The sequence below is a fragment of the Gracilinanus agilis genome, chromosome 3 (assembly GCF_016433145.1).
Source record: "Gracilinanus agilis isolate LMUSP501 chromosome 3, AgileGrace, whole genome shotgun sequence".
Classification (NCBI taxonomy): domain Eukaryota; kingdom Metazoa; phylum Chordata; class Mammalia; order Didelphimorphia; family Didelphidae; genus Gracilinanus; species Gracilinanus agilis.
This window is the reverse complement of record NC_058132.1, coordinates 206,912,085-206,930,933: the sequence shown is the minus strand read 5'-3', so window position 1 is coordinate 206,930,933 and position 18,849 is coordinate 206,912,085. Positions and strand designations below refer to the sequence as shown.

At 40.1% G+C, this 18,849-nt stretch overlaps 1 protein-coding gene across 1 annotated transcript in view; it reads right to left on the bottom strand.

Annotated features, from left to right (window-relative positions):
* The window catches only part of GRIK4 (glutamate ionotropic receptor kainate type subunit 4), a 315,433-nt gene that overhangs the window by 225,473 nt on the left and 71,111 nt on the right, over positions 1-18,849 (bottom strand). The window contains exon 6 of the mRNA XM_044669645.1: positions 3,459-3,620. Coding sequence (XP_044525580.1) covers positions 3,459-3,620 — 162 coding nt within the window. The remainder of the gene's footprint in view (positions 1-3,458; positions 3,621-18,849) is intronic.

The window sequence follows — 18,849 nt, the reverse complement described above, 5'->3', positions numbered from 1 at the left end:
TTGAGAGTCTCATCCAAGTTCTGGGCTCTGACTTCTGAAAAATGAGTAAGCTAAATATGAGATAGCCTGTTATAAAGGAGCACAAGAGAGGGAGAGAATTTGGAACTCAAAAACTTTCTTAAATGATTGTTAAAATGTTTTTATTTGTATTTGAGAAATAGTTAATGAAATAAATAAAACAAAACAAAACAAAATAAAAAGGAGCATGCACCTTGCCTAATGGTATTGGCTTTTACTTTTTACATTGATTGTCTGATAAGCTGACAGATTGACATCCATCTTACCTACTACCTCTTTTCCACTAGGCAAGTGCTTTAGCATCTATATAGAGCATTATATCTATTAAGCATTGATTAAGCATTGAGGTACATGGAATTACATTGGCATTGAGAAGGATGGTATAGTGGAGAGCACATTGGACACAGACCAAAGAGTGCTGATTTCAAATATGGCTTCCAACATTCATTAGCTATGCAACCCTAGATAAATGGATAAATCGATGAAAAGGCCTTCAGTTTCCTTATCTGTGAAATGGGGAGAATAACATTTACATTACCTACCTCATAGGTCTTCTGTGGGGAAAGCCCTTTATAGACTTTAAAGGTTTCTATGCATGTGCATTATTATTCTTCCTTTCTAAAGACTTTTAATCTAAAATGATTTAAAAAGCTCACATTTATATAATGTTTTAAGATTTGCAAAGCACTTTACATATATCATCTCATTTGACCTTGATAATAACTCTATCAACTATTATAATACACATTTTACAGATGAGGAAACTGAGGATTAGAAAGGTTAAATTACTTGCCAAAGGTGATGCATGTAGTAAGTTTCTGAGGTGAGATTTTAATAAGTGCTCTATTCATTATGTCATACTGCCTTTACATTTCTTCTGGTTTAAAATGGTAATATTATAGATTTAAATCAGGAAGGCACTATAGAGGCTAAAAAGTCTAACTCTCACATTTTAGAAATGAGGAAACTGAGCTGGTATGTATTGGTTAATGTCTAACAACTGGTTCTCTGGGGGGAAATGTTTGCATGAAATACTATTAAATTTAACCTGCATCATTGACATTTTCTCCATCACTTTATTAAGTCCAGACAATCAATTAAACAACAGATTGAGAATCAGTTTGTAGTGTTTGTTGATTTCTGATGCTCATGTTGAAAATTTAACAATCATCTCTGAGCCACTTTGAGCTGGCTCCAGCACAGCCCTGAAACTGAAGATTATATGATTTGTCCAGTATGTGTTTGAAGCCTAATTTGAATTCAAGTCTTCCTCTAAGTCTAACACCCTATTTTCTATGCTACCAATTGCCTAATTCTGTCAGAGAAGATTCTACCACTAAGCTTGGCCATTGGTTCTGCTGCCTAACTACTTTATTTCCTGGATCCTTACCCTCTCTTACTGTTGCTTTAGCCAATAACTATGAATATTATCTCCTTTTGACAAATAACACACTCTCCAGCCTATCTTCCTTAGCTAAACTTTCTTGTTCTCACTTCTCATAATTTCTCTAATAGAAGAACTGCAACAAATAGCACTAATAACAAGGACCAAATTATACCTGACCCTGGGCTTGGCATGGTCTTAAAAAAAGTAGCATAGATCTAGAGGCAAATCTAGACTTCTGCCCTGAAGAAGCTTACAATTCATGATGGAGACATTGGGAGAGGAAAACAGGGCAAAGAGAAAACATTCACTTCCATGTGAATGTCCACAATGGAATAGGTCTGTAGGATGTCTGGAATAAGGGCATTAAAGAAAGAAAGAATGTAAATATACAATGGGCAGCTAGATGGCATAGTTGAGAGAACACTGGGCTTGAAATCAGAAATACTCATTTTCTTGAGTTCAAATCTTGCCTCAGACACTTACTAGCTGTGTGGTCCTGCGCAAGTCCCTTAACCTTGTTTTCCTCAGTTTCCTCATCTATAAAATGAGCTAGAGAAGGAAATGGCAAACCACTCTGGTATCTTTGCCTAGGAAACCTCAGATGGGGTCACAAAGAGTTGGAAATGATTAAACAAAAAGTGCATACCAGGAAAGAAGCTCTAGGAGCCACAGGTGTGTATAAGGTGGCAGATTGGCATAACTGGAAGTTCTCTGATCTAGAAGTCTAGAGATTTAGGTTGTAAGCCTAGCTTTACCACTAGTTTGTGTGATCTTGGAAAGACATTCTCCTCTGTGTATCACTTTTCTAATTTGTAAAATGCAAGAGTTGTATTAGATAGTCTCTAAGTTCCTATTCCAACTCTAATCTTCTGTGATTCTGAGATCGGGTATGAGAAAATCTCTAGACTTCTCATGCAATTATCTGGTCCCGAGCTCTGGGTAGGGGAATGCTGGTAAATGTTAAACAATTTTTTTCTGGGGGAAAATGTATGCAGGACACACTTTTATGTTTAATATGCATTATTAACATTTTCTCTGTCACTTTCTTAAGCCTAAGCAATCAACAAAACGATAAATCAATCCCCGATTTGTAGCATCTGCCAGATTTCCAAGGTGTAAATGCTCATGCTGAAATTGTAACAATCAGAAAGCTAGTTCAAGCTGGCTTCAGCACACCCTTGGCTTTAGGGGACTTCTGAGTATTCCTAAATGACAAGATAATGGTCCCAAGTAGTGACACTAATCCCTCATCAATTCTACCCCCACAGCTGTCTCCTTGTCTGGCCCTACTGTTCTCTAGCCCCAGGTTTCTTAAATTATCTTTTCATAGTGTGCTCATAGATGCCTCTGTTTGTAGGATTAAGAGTGGAAGGATGAACAGAGATGGAGTGTGGGGAGGAGAAGAGAGGAAGATAGAATTCCTGAATCACTGACAATGTTAATAAAGACACGGAAGAGAAACAGGCTCAGAGTAACAGACTAGTTAACATGTAGTTGGATTCATAGTCAGCCAAACTGGGTTCCAATTTGAACTCTGCCACTTAATCAACTAAGGCAAAGCCACTTGACCTCTTTGAGCCTCAGTTTTCCCATCTATAAAAGGGGATGATAATGTCTATAGTAACTACTTCAGCAGGCAGTTCTGAGGCAAGAACCTTGTAAATTGTAAAATGCTTTATAAATGGGAGCTAGAGAAATTCTCATGAGGTCAGGAACACAGTAAGTTTGAGTATCTTAGAGCTTAGGGGATAAGTTTGGGCAGCTCAGATGACTTTTTCCTTTGGTGTGTATCAAAATAGGCTCTGATTTTGGAGAGCTGAGGGGAGGGACAATACTTGATGAGTGTTGGGAGAAGCTCTAAAATCCTTGGATGGCAAAAGCCTTGGTAGTTGGATGGAAATAATTGGAATTGGAACTGTAGGGAGTTTTCCAGAGCACATTGAGAAGTCATCATGACTCAGGAGTAGATCCCTTATAGTCCTGGATTGGGCTGGCTAGCAAGGGGTGTGGTGTACAGATGGCCCACCAGGGCCACAAAGGCTGCTGTACTTACTGCAGGCCCAGTGAAGGGCACGTGGTCACAATTCTCCTGCCATGACTGGTTGAGACTCTGTACAAACTCTTGGAAGAAAGCATGGGATTGGTTGAAAATAGAAAATCCCAGGATGTTGACTCGGTCATCCAGAAGGCTGTCCATTCGTTGGAGAGAGAACTCCTGGAATGCACAGGTAATTAGAAAGAGAAAGCAGTTAGGAAGTAAAGGAAATGCAAGACTGATCCTCCCCCAGCGGTCATTAGAAGACAGGGCAATAGTTGAAGAACAAGGGCATCCTTACAACTCTCCATCATCCTTGAGTCTGCAGCGACGTTCATTTTCAGATGGGGCTGGTGGCCTTGTACAGAGAAAAATATTAATCCAGGGCCAGAGACTAAACTTAAAGTCCCGGTCAGCCCATTTGAGCCCTTGGTCACAAACTGGGAACAGAGACTGACTCTTTTGAAAAACCCTTACCTTCCATCTTAGAACCAATTGGTTCTAAAGCAGAAGAGCAGTAAGGGTTAAGTAATCAGCAATGGGGGTTAAGTGACTTTCCCAGGGTCACACAGGTAGGAAGTGGCTGGGGCCAGATTTGAACCCAGAATCTTCCATCTCCCGGCTTGTATTGGTTCTAAAGCAGAAGAGTGGTAAGGGCTAGGCAATGGGGTCAAGTGACTTGCCCAGGGTCACCCAGCTAGGAAGTGTCTGAGGCCAGATTTGGACCCAAGATCTTGTGTGTCTAGGTCTGGCTCTCAATCAAGTGAGCCACCAGCTGCCCCCAAGACCATGACTCTTAAAAAAACTGCTCAAAAGACATGACAATTCAATTCAATAAGCTTTTATTAAGTGCCTACTCTGTGCTAGGTGCTATGCTAGGTGTTGGGAATATGAAATGTAAAAACAATACGTGCCTTTAAGGAGCTTACATTCTATTGGTAGAATACAACATGTAGACAGATGAGGAAATAATATATATTATTAAGCATATATTAAATTATATATTTATTATTATATAGTATACTTTTATTATATTATTAAATATATTAAATGTTATATAATATATATTATTTTTATGTTATATATTTGCATATATATATAAAATTACCAAGATGTATGTAAATATGTAAAATAAGTACAAAGTAATGAGGTGGGGGTACTCTACTAACTGGAAGAATTGATTGATATGTCTTAGCACTTACTCTGAGCTGTGATAGGAGCTAAAAGTTCCGAGGAGTGGAGGTGCAAAGGGAAAGTGGTCTAGAAAGAAAGCAAAAATGTGGAGGCAAGAGAAGGCAATGGCCATTATGGGGAGCATCAAGGAGGCCAATTTGGCTGGTACCTAAAGTATGTAAGGGGAAGTATATGCAGTCTGCCTGAAAAGATAGCCTAGAGTCCATTCATCAAGGACATTAAATGCCAACCTGAGGAGTTTGTATTTCATCCTCTAGGTGACAGAGAGCCACTGAAGCTTCTTGAGGAGGGGAAATGTGTGGTCATGTTTGTGTTTGTGTTTTGGGAACATAAATTCTGGCAGTTGTGTGGAGGTGCTAGGATATAAGGATGGATTAGGGAGGGAGAATTACTATCGTCATGTACAAAGGATGCCATATTGACCTTCCATGCCCAGTATACAGCTCTGTGTCCTCTGAATGATCAAAAGTAGAGCTTGAAGAAATCTTAGAAATTAAGAATTAATCTTAGTCGTGTAACCATAGGCCATCCCAAGACCATTTCAGTACATCACTCTAATGTTATGGCAGAGCAAACTGAGGCAAAGACTGGTTCGGGATCACACAGATAGTGGGTTGCAGTGTCAGAGGGACTGAGGGATGAACACATACACCAGTGGGTCAGGCTGACTTGAGAGATGATTGGTGTCCCAATCTCACTCTCTAGCTGGGCAGAGCCATCGTTTTCCTTCAGGTCTAGTCTTTCTATTAGGAGGTGCTCCTCTTCCCCATCTCCTCTTGGCCTTTCTGGCATTTGTGGTTGGATTAGCAGCCTCCTTTGAACAACCCATGCTGCCAACCAGCAGCAAACCACCCCCTTCCCCTCACCCCCCACGACTTCCTGGAACCATGCCTCCTCTACGAGGAGTCACAAGATTCCCATGGAACCATGGACTCCAAACACAAATTAATCTGGTCGAGGATTACCTATGTCTTGAATCCAATCACATTCCCATTAGAGGAACACGGTCAGAACTGCCTAAAAATGTATTGATTTCATGTGGCTGATATTATCCTCCTGTCTCTCCAGCAGGGCAGCCGCTTATACTCTGTGGGCTGTCATTGGGCACAATGGGGGCAGATGGCTAACGAGAGAAGGCACATCTGCAGAGGGGGGATGGGGCTAGAGGGGAGCAGTGCCAGCTCTGCCTGTTGGGTAATTACAGAGGCTGATTGACAATGGTTTATGTGGTTAGGGCGTAAAATGCTTTCTCTCCCTGGGGTTGGATTCCTTCAATGTAAAGAAAAAAACTTTCCCACAGTAAGAGCTGTCCAAAAGTGGAAGAGGCAGCTAGGCTAGGGAGTTTCTTAGCATTGGAAGCCTTATGAAGAGATTAGAGGCAGTTAGTTGGCATAGTGGATCGAATGCTTAACTTGGCATTAGCAAGACCTGGATTTGAATTCTTCCTGAAGCATTTACTAGCTGGGTAAGTCACTATGAGCCTCAGTTTCCTCATTTGCAAAACGGAGACAGCAATAGAACTTATTTCACATGGTTATTGTGAGAATTAAATGAGACTTTCACTTTTTTATTCCTTAAAGTGCTATATAAATGCTAGCTATTATGATTATGATCACATGTTTTTGATGTTCTATGGGGAGGGTGCCCCAGGTAGTTTTCCAAGTCTCCAGCTTTACTTGTAGCTTTTTAGATACATTTCCAGGTTTTGAGTTATATTTATAGTTAGCTGTGGATTCTGTAAGGTGGGAAGTCCTTCTTCCTAGATCACTCTTCCCTTTATCCGTTGTCTCCCCACCCCATCTCTTTTGCTTTGTCAATGCCCAACCCTGGATAAAATTGGCTGCTGGTTTTGACTGTGCTTATTCCCATATTGTCAGACATTACTGGACAAGGCTACAACATGGTGATGATTTAATCTACAAATTCATATCATTTAATTTCAGCTGGCGCTCTTTCCTCCTTGGTAAACCTTTTATTCATTGTTTCTCAATTACTTAATTTAGTTCTCCAGGGCAACTGTTCAAAAAACCTTGCCTGAGACAGTGTGGTGCTGTGGAAAAATCTATGGCTCTAAATTTATCGGACCTGAATTCAAATCTCACCTATGATCTTTACCAGCTGCATGACCATAGGCAAGTCATTTCATGTTTCTGGGCCTCAGTTTCCTCATCTGTAAAAAGAGGGAACTAGACTTAATTGATCTCTGAGGTCCCTTCTTGTTTTAGAGTTATGATTCTATGATATGCCCAACCCTGCCCTCTTTCTTGATTTTAGCATAAGACCTTAACTACTTTACTGAGAGCAAGGCCAATTCATCAACTCCTCTCAACCATACTTCAAAGGTTCTCCATATTTTCATCTGTTTTGTTCTCCATCTGTTCCCTTGATCTCGTTGACCCCTCTAGGCCTTTATCCCATCAATCATTCCCTCTTTCTTCTATATTTTCAGTCACTCCTTCTGCAATAGTTCCTTCCCTCAGGTGTCCCTTAAAGAAGCCCCATGGCCACTTAGTTCTGCCACTTCCTTGAATTACTATTCCATTGCATTCTTTTCACTGGCAAACTTCTGGGAACAGAATTCTACTCCCACCCTTCTCTTCTCTTCCTTACCCTTTATTCATTCAGCAAACAGAATTATTTAAGTTCCCCCCCCATATCCAACACACCTCAACACTTAGCAAGATGGCTTCCAAATTCAAACTCTACTGAAATGATACCTTCAAAGTTCACCAAGAAATCTACCCTCCCCCCACACCAAATCTAAAGGATTCTATTCAGATCTCATCTTCCTTGACTTGTATGAAGCAACTGACACCATTAACTTTCACTTCTTTTGGATGTTCTTTCCTCTCTGGAAAGTAAACTATTAAAATAGTATTCTCATGGTTCTTGTTCAAACTCTTAACTGCTATTCCCATCTTCCTTGCTGACTCCTTTTCCTCATCTGTCCTTCAGAAAGTGAATGATTCCAGAGACTTTGTCACTGACCCTTTTATTTCCCTTCTCTATATACTTCCCCCCTTAGTAATCTCATCTATACCCTCCTGTTCCACCTCTATGCTGTGATTTCGTAACTATCATTCCAGTGTCTCCCTCTTTAGCCCTGATAGGGCCTAGAGCTCTTCTAAGTTTTAGATTGTCATTTCCAATTGTCCACAGTATATTTCTACCTACTCACACCTCCCTCAGCACTTCATAATTAACCTGCTAAAACCAATATCATCATCTTTCTCCCTCATCTAATCCCTCAAACCCAAAACAGCTTCTTTTTTTGAGTTAGGTTCATTTGTTGTTGTTCAGTCATTTCACTTATGTTTGACTCTTTGTGACCCTATTTGGGGTTTTCTTGGCAAAGATACTAGATTAATTTGCCAGTGCCTTTTCCAGCTCATTTTATAGATGAGGAAACTAAGGCAATCAGGGTTAAGTAAATTGTCCAGGTTTACATATTAAGGATGTATCTGAAGTCAGTTTTGAACTCAGGTCTTCTTGGCCCCAGGTTTAACACTATCCATTGTGCCACCAAGCTGCTTTTGAGTTAAGCTCTTAGAAAATTGGAAATCAAAGAAACTTAGAGATTACTTCATCCAATCTCATTAAAAATTTTTTATTCATTTTGAAATAACACCTTCTGTCTTAGAACTAATACTGAGTATTTGTATCAGAATTCCAAGGCAGAAGAGTGTTAAGGCCCAGCAGTGGGTTTAAGTTTAAGTGACTTGCCCAGGGTCACATAACTAGGAAGTGTCTTAAGGCCAGATTTGAACCCAGGACCTGCTATCTCTCAGCCTGCCTCTCTATCCACTGAGCTACCTAGCTGTCCCCCTCATTTTTTTTTGGTTAAGTAAGGTAGACCCAAAGAGATTTTCCTTTCTTCTCATACAATTTGCATAACACATTGGAATTAGGGGCAGGAGTGGGTAAGCACCTTATTTAAATTAGCAGTTTAGAAATATATATATATATATAATATGTGTTATATTATATATTCCACATATAATTATAAAATCATAATTATATATGATTATTACATATATAATAAATATAAATAAGCAGCTTTTACATCATAGCATGAATAAGTGGTTTAACAGGTAAACTTTGACAAGTCATCACAGGATTCTAGTACTAGAAGAACTAGAAGGGACTTCACAGAATCTAACCTCTTCATTTTACAGATGAAGAAATCAAGGCTTATCAAGGTGAAATGTCATGTCCTTGGTTACACCTGTGGGAAGTGTCTGGAATGAGATTTGAATCCAGGGCCTCTGTCTCCATTTAGTACTTTTTCCATTGTACTACATAATTCTTAGGTAGGAATGATGCCTAGGCTTAAAGCCTCAGTGAACAGTTTGAGAGAGATGGCAGTGGAAACCAGGGATGAGAGGATGAAGTTGCAGGTGTTTACTTAAAACTTCTAATGTGCAACAAATTCTAAAAGGTCAAATAGATTTGAATAGTAGCTTAGCCATTATTTCTTGTGTGACTAAGCAGGTCATTCAATTCCCTGAGTCTTGGTTTTTTCAATGCTAAAATGGCAATATCAAACTTGATGACCTCTAGGAAGAGTCTCTACCCATAAGTCTTTTTTCTTAAACCATCCATCTTGGACTCAGTACTGTGTAATAGTTCCAAAGAAGAAGAGTGATAAGACCTAGGCAATGGAGATTAAGTTCTTGCCCAGGGTCACACAGCTGAGAAGTGTCTGAGAGTCAATTTGAACCCAGGACCTCTTGTCTCTAGGCCTGGCTCTTAATCTATTGAGCCATTTAGCTGCCCTCTAGCCTTAAGTTGAAAATTATCTGGGGATCTGAACTAATAGAATAATGTCCCAGAATTTAAACCTGTCTTCTTCTAAATCCATTATACTTCCATTATACCACACTCTTTTGATTCCACAGCCTCCTTTAATAATTCTTTCTTCTATTTAACAGCCCTGACATTTGGGAAATCCTTCTTTATAGCTGACTTCTCTTTCCTCTGCTTCCATTTAAGACCATTTGCACAGAGGAAAGGGAGAATGATCATCTATTAGTCTCTTAACTACATGGATCTGTGCCACCATTGAGAATGCTGGGCATTTGGTGGGAGAAATGGGTCATCAGTACGAAAAAAGAAATGGCTGAGTCATCCCACCCACAGAGAAGTTTCTGGCATTTGACCACAGATATCCAGAAGTAGCTGCAGGTCATAAGTTTAAGCAAACATACATAAAAAACCCCACACACTTCTTCCCCAGTTCCTACACAACTATTGTCCAATCTCTCCTGAGGCTCAGCAGGCAGGCAAGGAGGTCACCTAGGAAAGTGTGAACTAACATAAGTTGTTGATTCTGTTCTTGAATTTCTCTTTTCTGGGGATTCCACGACCTCCACAAGGGATATCAGTGAGCAGGACAGCCAGGGCTGGCTGTACACACAACAGAATAAATGAGACTCATTGGTTCATCTAATATTGGGAAAGCATACCCCTTATCATTCTAAATCCTGTTTGAGCTTGTAGCATTTCTTGCCTTTATCATTTATTTGGTATGTAACCATGGGACTAAATGTTATATGCAGACAGAAAGAAAGCTCCTTGAAGGCAGAAACTGCTACACTTTTGTTGGTATCCCCAATGCTTGGCGCTTATTAGGTACTTAATAAATATTTGTTGATTGTTTCTTCTTTTTGGTTAACTTTTTTCATGTGCCATACTTTGTTGTTGTTTGGTTGTTTCAATAGTGTCTGATTTTCCATGGCCCTATTTGGGATTTTCTTGGCAAAAATACTGGACTTGTTTGTCATTTCCTTCTCCAGCTCATTTGACAGATGAAGAAACTGAGGCAGAGTTAAGTGACTTGTCCAGGGCCACACAGCTAATAAGTGTCTGAGGTTGAATTTGAACTCTGAAAAAATAAGCCTATACTTTACCTCCCTGACATCCTGGAAGACAGAGATTAAATCTCATACCACATATCACCTTCAGTGACTAACACAGTCCTTTTTATATGGTAGATGCTTACTAAATTGTTGAATGATAGACTGAATGATGATTGCCAATCTTGCAGAACCTCACAGTTATAGCAATGAATATCAGGATTTATAACTGGAAGGTACTTAGAGATCATCTAGCTATTTTATAGATGACAAGACTGAGACCATGAAATGGGAAGTTGACTTCATCAAGAGTACATAATTTAGCCAAGGATAAAGGAGAATCAAGATTTAGACCTAGTTCCCCACCCCAACTCAAAATCCAATGTTCCTTCTACTCTACCATGCTGAAATGCACATTGATGTAGAAAAAGACTAAAAGATGGGAATGTCTATATTGTTCATTAGGCATCCCTTGGAAATTGCTTTTTGGAATAAACCTCTGTTGTCACTCATCAATTTCTCCTAAAAGTGAAGTGTAAGATGGGAGAGGGGAAGGGAGATGGAAAAAAATCTGTCTAATTCTTGATTAATTAGGTTCTGGTTAATTGGTAATGTCCTGTGCAGTGCTAAAAAACTTATATTTTACTCCCTCTTCTTTTTTCTCCTTGTTTGGGAACACAGAAGAATCCTCCCTTACCCCCTCCCTCTACTTTTGTGACCCCCCCAAAAAGACAAAATTAGTTCTGCCAATCTTCTTCATTCTCTTCTGCTTCCACCTCTTCATAGAAGAAAAGCAACTTAAGATTGGAGCCAGATCACTACCTATAAATAAAATAAGTAAATAAATAAAATGGAAAGTTATGCTGAAATGAAGAGTGAGTTAAATGGGACCTTAAGGGAATGCTTCATTTGTAATAGGATGAAAGCAATCTGGAAAGATCAGTATGGCAGCTAAGGGGAAAGGGACCCCACTTATTTGAAGTGGTGTAATGTCTCAGATTGCCTGAAGCTTGTGACATTTCCAATTCTCTATTTTACAAACAGAAATTCATTTTTGATAAAGACATTGAGGCATCTTCCATGGGTCAACATGCTATTTATCATTCAGGGGCAGAAGTAGGGATTGGTTGGTTCATGGGGGAAAGGGAAGGGAAAAAGCATTTCTATAATGCTTACTATGTACCAGGAACAGTACTAAGTGCTTTACAAATATTATTCCATTTGATTCTTGTAGCAAGCATATGAAGTAGGAGCTGTCATTACCCCTATTTTACAGTCGAGGAAACTAAGACAGACTTGTCCAGTATCACACAGCTAGTAAGTATCTGAGGCCAGGTTTGAACTCAAGTTTACTTGACACAGGACCCAATGCTGTATCTGCTGATCCACCTAGCTGCCTCTAACTCAGAGAAAGTGGGCAATGATTGTAAAGAATCAGCATCATAAATGGGCTGTTGCAATTCTGGGACTAAAATCAGGAGGAAATACAATGCTTTGGTGTAGGAATGCTCTGGTTTGGAGGAGGACCAAAGACATCAAGGACAAAAATAAAAAAAAAAACCTGTGTGAAAGGAAAATCACCTGCCTTCTGTATACTCTGAGAAGTGGGAGAGTGTATTGTCCCAAAGAGAAGAGACATATATGGACTAGGACTGAGCTGTCTTAGTGCAAGGAATTAAGTCAGTTATGTTCAGCACCATGGACAGTAAAAGCAATACTTGAGAATTTGAGAACTAAATGCTGTATACATTTTAGTTATTATTATGTTAACTTATTAGGTACCACCTTCTACTTCCAGAATTACTTCCTATCCTATTCTGCCCCCCACCCCCAGTTGTTACTACTTTCTCCCTTTTCTAAAAATCTTATATTTACTTCTCTACATATATGGTACATTCTTTCCAGTAAAACACAAGCTCTTTGAGATCTGTTTTCTGTTTGCCTTTGTATTCCTAACACTTAGTACTTTGTGCATAGCAGGTATTTCATAAATGTTTTCTGAGCTAAATGTTTTGAGGAGGTTCGAAACTTGTAAGGTCTTAATCCATAAGTATGAATAGTAAATCTGGGCTACTCTAAGAGTTAAAGGGCAAATATTTGGGGGCCGTGTAATAACTTTCTTGGCTCTAATCTAATTCAAATAAAATAAAAATTAATAATAATAATAGCAATAATCTGTATGTATTTTACCAGACCTATAATTTCATTGGTACATGGAACTTTCAGGTGAGGAAATTCCATCAATCAATGCAAATTAGTACTTTCTCTGCAATTTATATTCTTAGAGACTTACCTAGAGAAGCATTGAGCAATTAAGTGACTTAGGATCCAGGTCATTTGGTGAGTATCTATCAGAGGTGAGACTTGAACCCAGGTCTTCCTGACTCTGAGACCAGCCCAGCTTGCTATCACCTCCATTGCTCATGATATACATGTCAGTAGATAAACATGTCAGAGGCATGTAGCATATTTGACTGTAGTGTCAGAAATACCTATGTTCAAGTCTCATCTTTGACAAACCCTGATTGTATGATCCTGGGCAAATTATTTAATGAATCTATACACAAGGCAATTCAAGACCAGACACAGAGATGTTAACTTACAAAGATCTAGGGAACTTCCTTATCCAGGAGTGCCTTATAGCAATGAAATCATAGGTCCATTTCCTATCACTATATATATGTGTGTATATATATATATATATATGCATATATTTGTATATGCACATATATTTTACGTTTTCCTTACAACAATCATTTGAAGACAAGTACTATTATCTTCATTTTAGAAATGAGGAAACTGAGGCTCCAACAGGTTCAGCCACTTGATCATGGTCACAGAGCTAATGTCTACTCACAGTATTTCCAGTGCTTAACACAGTGCCTGACATATAGTAGGTGCTTTATAAATGGTTGTTGACTGGATGACTGTTGAAGTTAGGATTCTAACTTTAGCCCCCTCATTCCATGCCCAGTGTCTTTTCCATTCTGTTCAAGCCCCTAGTTCCCTTAGCCAACACACCTTAGCTATTTCTTATTTATTTCCTCCTTCATACCTGTGACAAAAGACATACCCAGCCCATCCAGAGACCCATTCTAGTCCACTTTTTCCCTTTTCTCTGATAAGTAGTAGAGAGGAACCTTGAACTTACTAGGGGACCAGCATCCTCTAGGCACCTTACACTTCCCTCCTATCCCCTCTCCAAAGTCTTGGTAACACCAGTCTCTGCTTCTGTTTATCTGCACCAAAGCCTGTGCTCGCTGCGGGCTGGGAGATTGCTTTTTGTGAAATAGCTCTTTGAAGAAAGTAGCAGCTAGGAGACTAATTCATACCTGTCAGCGAATTCTATTTAATAGGAGACTCAGCCTTAAACCTCCCAGCTCCTAGCTCTCCTGGCCTCCGCCTGCTGCTTATTTCCTATTCATTTATCCCCATGACCTGAGTCAGCTCATCCATCCCTCCCAGGAGTGCTGTCCTTCCTGGGTATTTCTTTCCCAACAGGACTCCATATATAAGTTGGTGACTAAGCCATTCAAAGATAGATGTACCCAGACGCATGCCACCTACTGGGTCAATGGGGTGAAAAACAAAGGATGGGAGGATTTAAGCATTTGTTACTTGAGCTAGGGAGGCAGAAGTCTCCCCCTTGCTTTCTTTCTTCCATAATATCCCACTGCTGTGATTATTCTCCATGCTGTACTCAACAACTGGAATAGTGTTTTGTCCCCTTAGGACTCTCAGTGAGTCCCTAGTGAATAAGGAATTGACACGGCAATGAGACAGGTTGACTTGACAGACAAGATGTCCAGGAATCACTCTCTAGTTGGGCAAAAAATGAGGACTTTTTGAGCTTGGCTTCCTCTCTGAAGTGTTAGTTTTTCCTCTCTAACCTCTCCCATTCCCCCTTCTAGCCATCAAACTTTAGCTGCCTCCTTATCGCATCTAAAGAAGTTAACAATCTCCAAACATGAACCATCTTCTTCTTATCAGAGGACCACTTCTCATCATTCTCAATCTCTGGAGGTGCAAGGACCTGAAAAGAGTAGAGTACAAGCAAAGATATGACCTGCTTGGGATACAACCACATTCCCTCAAGGGTGTTCAAGCAGCAAGTGAATGCCCTCTTGGAGTAGATTTTGCAGAGGGTATTTAAGCTTTAGGGAAGGATTTGGGCCTCTAAGTTCCCTTTAGATTGTAAGGTTCTATGATTCCACAAAGTATGTTTGGGAGACATTGTGGTACAAGAGAAAGATCACTGGCTTTGGGGTCAGCGGACGTGGGCTTCCATCTCATTTCTGATATATAAACACACATCATGTATACATATGTACATATATATTTATACACACATAATAAATATTTATATATACATGCATATATTATATATACACAAATACATCATGTACACATATGTATATACATATATATGTACACATATACATATAAATACATTATTGCTATGGCCCTTGGCAAGTAATTTAATTCTCTCTGATCCTTGATTCTCTCAACAGTAAAATGGATTTGGAGTAGGTATCTTCTAAAATATTATCCAGGGAGCAGCTGGGTAGCTCAGTGGATTGAGAGCCAGGCCTAGAGATGGGAGGTCCTAGGTTCAAATCTGACCTCAGACACTTCCCAGCTGTGTGACCCTGGGCAAGTCACTTAACCCCCATTGCCTTCCCTTACCACCCTTCTGCCTTGGAACCAATATACAGTATTGACTCCAAGATGGAAGATAAGGGTTTAAATAAAATAAAATAAAATAAAATAAAATAAAATAAAATAAAATATTCTCCAGCTTAAAACCTCCCTTACCCTTTTCCTGCCCAAACACTCAGAGGTCTGACACTGATCACTATAGCACCCACCCACTCAGGCCTGCCTTCCTCAAATCAGAATTATTTTTTTCTCTACCCAGACATATTACCAATCAGCTGCCAACATTGAGCAGTTGGCAACAAGGCAGCCAATCTAGGGGAAGCTTCCTGTTATTGGCTCCAGCCCCACAGGTACTCAGATTCTTCCACTGATCTCTCTCCCCACTTTGGGTTTCTCCTCTATCTAGTATACCAACCATTGTGCTCCTAGAAGTACTTAGAGGTACTTTTCTCTCCATTCCCAGACCAAGTCTGAGAGTCTGCCAGCTTCCCAACCAATTTGTGGAGGAAGTACGTAGGATAACCTAAGTGCCAGAGTTCCCATGACTTGCTAAAGATTATATAGAAAATACACAATGAAATTTAGCTTCAAACCCAGCATCAGAAGACTTATGAAAATGGGGATTGTTTCATCTAGGGTCCTCATTTTCAGGATTAATAACCAAAAACTATGTGCAAGTCACTGAACTAGACAATGGGCACACAAAGATAAAAAAAACCAAACAATCCAGTCATTGTATTCTGTCCTCGAGTAGCTTAATGTCCAGGAGATAGGATCTACTAGGAACAATACAATATGGGTGGATAGATAAAAGATGAAGAGGAAAATGAAGCTTTCCCCCAAGAGTGAAATGACTTGTGCAAGGTCACAGTGAACAAATGGCAAAATCCAGGTTCTCTGTCACTGAATCTAGGTTTCATTCTGCTATGATAGAATTTTCTAATGGGGTAGTCCTGATAGGAGAATAAGCTTCCTGATGAAAAAAATGAATTCCTCATTACTGGAAAACCAGGTAGAAGCTGGACAGTCATCTGTGGTAGGTATTGTCCAGGGATTCTTGCACTAGGCAAGAAGTGGGACTCAATGGCCTCTCAAATGCCTATAAAATCTGAAATTCAGTGGTTTTCAAAGGGGTCTGCTTGTCCTGAGGTTTTCAGGAGCAGGGATACATTTTGCCAATATACGAGATGCAAATCATGACTCTACCCTACTGAAGGGAGAAATACAATTCTATAGATCTGTATATGGGTTGTCCCTCCAGTGTTGAAAATCATAGCCCATCCAGGCCTTCTTTTTTTAAAAGTTTTTAATTTAAAAAAAATTAAACCCTTACCTTCCATCTTAGAATCAATACTGTTTATTGGCTCTAAGGCAGAAGATTGGTAAGGGCTAGGCAATGGGGGTCAAATGACTTGCTCAGTTAGGAAGTATCTGAGGTCAGCTTTGAACCCAGGACCTCCCATCTCTAGGCCTGGCTATCAATCCACTGAGCCACCCAGGTGCCCCCAGGCCTTCTCATCCCAAGCATCTCTTAGGCATTTCTTGGGGGTTCAGTCAACATGGTGGGGCCACCTTTCCTGTAGGTCTCAGGGTCTCTAGCAACCCAGGGTAAAATAAAACCTCGTGACTTACAAGTGAGGAATCAAACCTGTGAGTTATGATGGTGGCTTTTGCCACTGAGCTTTAAATGTGAGCTGTTGGCACCTCGGGCACAGGGCTGAGGGAAGCCTCTGCTGGTGATTAATTGAGCTGCTGATGCCTTTGACATTCTGAGTATAGTCTGACTACAGCTGGGTTCCGGATGCTGGATTGCTTAATAATAACAGCACTTTCTTCTCCTAATGGTCCTTGTAATACAATAGCATTTAGAGTGTAATAATAATAATAATAAGATTTGCAATAATGTGTTTTGTTCCCACTCTCCCCATGCTTTCCAAACATTTGTTAAATCCCAAGCGTACTTCTCCACAGGGCCAGATTATCCCAAAGGCAGGAGTCCTCTTGGTGGCTGCAGGTATCCTAGAAGCTTTAAATTCACCATCCCCTACTCCATGTGCTCCTTCAAGTATTATGTAGTAGCCTTTCATCAGCAACCAACAGAAGTACCCTACATCAGATGCTGACCTTGTCCCCCAAGTCTGAACTAGGTGGTAAAGCAGAAAGAGCAATGGGCCAGACATCAGGATTATCTCCTCAGACACTTACTAGCTGTGTGACCCTGGGCAAGTCACTTAACTGCCGTCTGCCACGTTCCTCGCCCATAAAATGGGGATAATAACACACTTATCTCTCAGGGGTGTTATAAGGATTAAACAAGATAATATGTGGAAATTACTTAGCAGACTTCCTAGCACATGATAGGGTTTTTAAGACTCTTACCTTCCATCTTAAAACCAATGCTATGTATTGATTTCAAGGCAGAAGAGCATTAAGGGTTAAGCAAGAGTTAAGTGACCTGCCCAGGGTCACACAACTAAGAAGTATGTGAGGTCAGATTTGAACCCAGGACTTTTGGCTCTCAGCCACTTAGCTGTTCCCAGTAGGTTCTTAATAATTGCTTATTCTCTTCCTCACTATTTCAACTACACATATACTCTCCATGTGTCCCAGGCTAATTCAATCCAAATGAATATGATCCAGTCCTTATTCCTGGTAGAATTTAAACTCCTTGAAGGCAAGAATTACTTCCTTTTTAAATTTTTTGTTCCTTGGAACCACAGTACCTGGAACACAATAGAGCTTAATAAATACTTTTTGATTGACTGATTAAACATCTATTAAGTATAAGACACTTTTTTTTTGTGATGGTAGGGGTTGTCCTTTGTACTCAAAGAGGACCAAAATAATATCATCATTTCAGGGTGGGGTCAATGTACAGTGTCTCCAACTGTGGCTGATCAGACCAATAGGGGCTCAGAAGTCTCTGTCACAGGTCAGACACAAATAGCCCGTTTGAACATTTGGGAGGGAGATGTCTCTAAATTTGGGCACCTCACATTTCTTTTGAGCTATTGCAATTCTGCTATGCTCATGGGGCACGGTGCCTTCTTTGATGAGGGCACACAACACAGGACGGTCCTGTGCCAAGGGCTCCCATGTCTCAAAACCAATTTCTAGGTACGGTAATATCAAGACAAGATCAATAAAATAGTTCCTGCCCTACAGACCTACATTCAGCATGGAATTGGACTCAAATATATGGGAAGGGGTTCAAAAGTCCTCTCCTACTCTGGAGGTTGGGGTAGATAAAGATTGAGGACAGAACAAGATCAAAGAACACAAAGTAGTCCAATTTGACTATGGCCAGGTTCCTGAGAGGCATCAGTATGAAAGAGGGATAGAAAGGGCTGGAACTATCTATGAAGGGTTTTGGATATTAGACTGGGTCCTTTGCTTTCTCTCCTGATCATTTCTACTGCCCTCAATACTTCCCTATTCAGCAGCCCTTTCATGGAGCAGAGGGAGGTTGGAGCAACTTTAGCAAGCAGCATGATGGGAGAGGAAGCATGTTATCATGGAAAGAGCACTGGATTTGGAATCAAGGGATACGAGTTTGAATCTTAATGCTGATAATTACTGCGTTTCTATGGGTGAGTTACTCAGCCACTTTGAGCTATATATATATATATAAAATGGAACTAAAAATACTTGCACGGCCTATAGAATTGTCTCAAGGAGAGTACTTTTAAAATCTAAAGTGC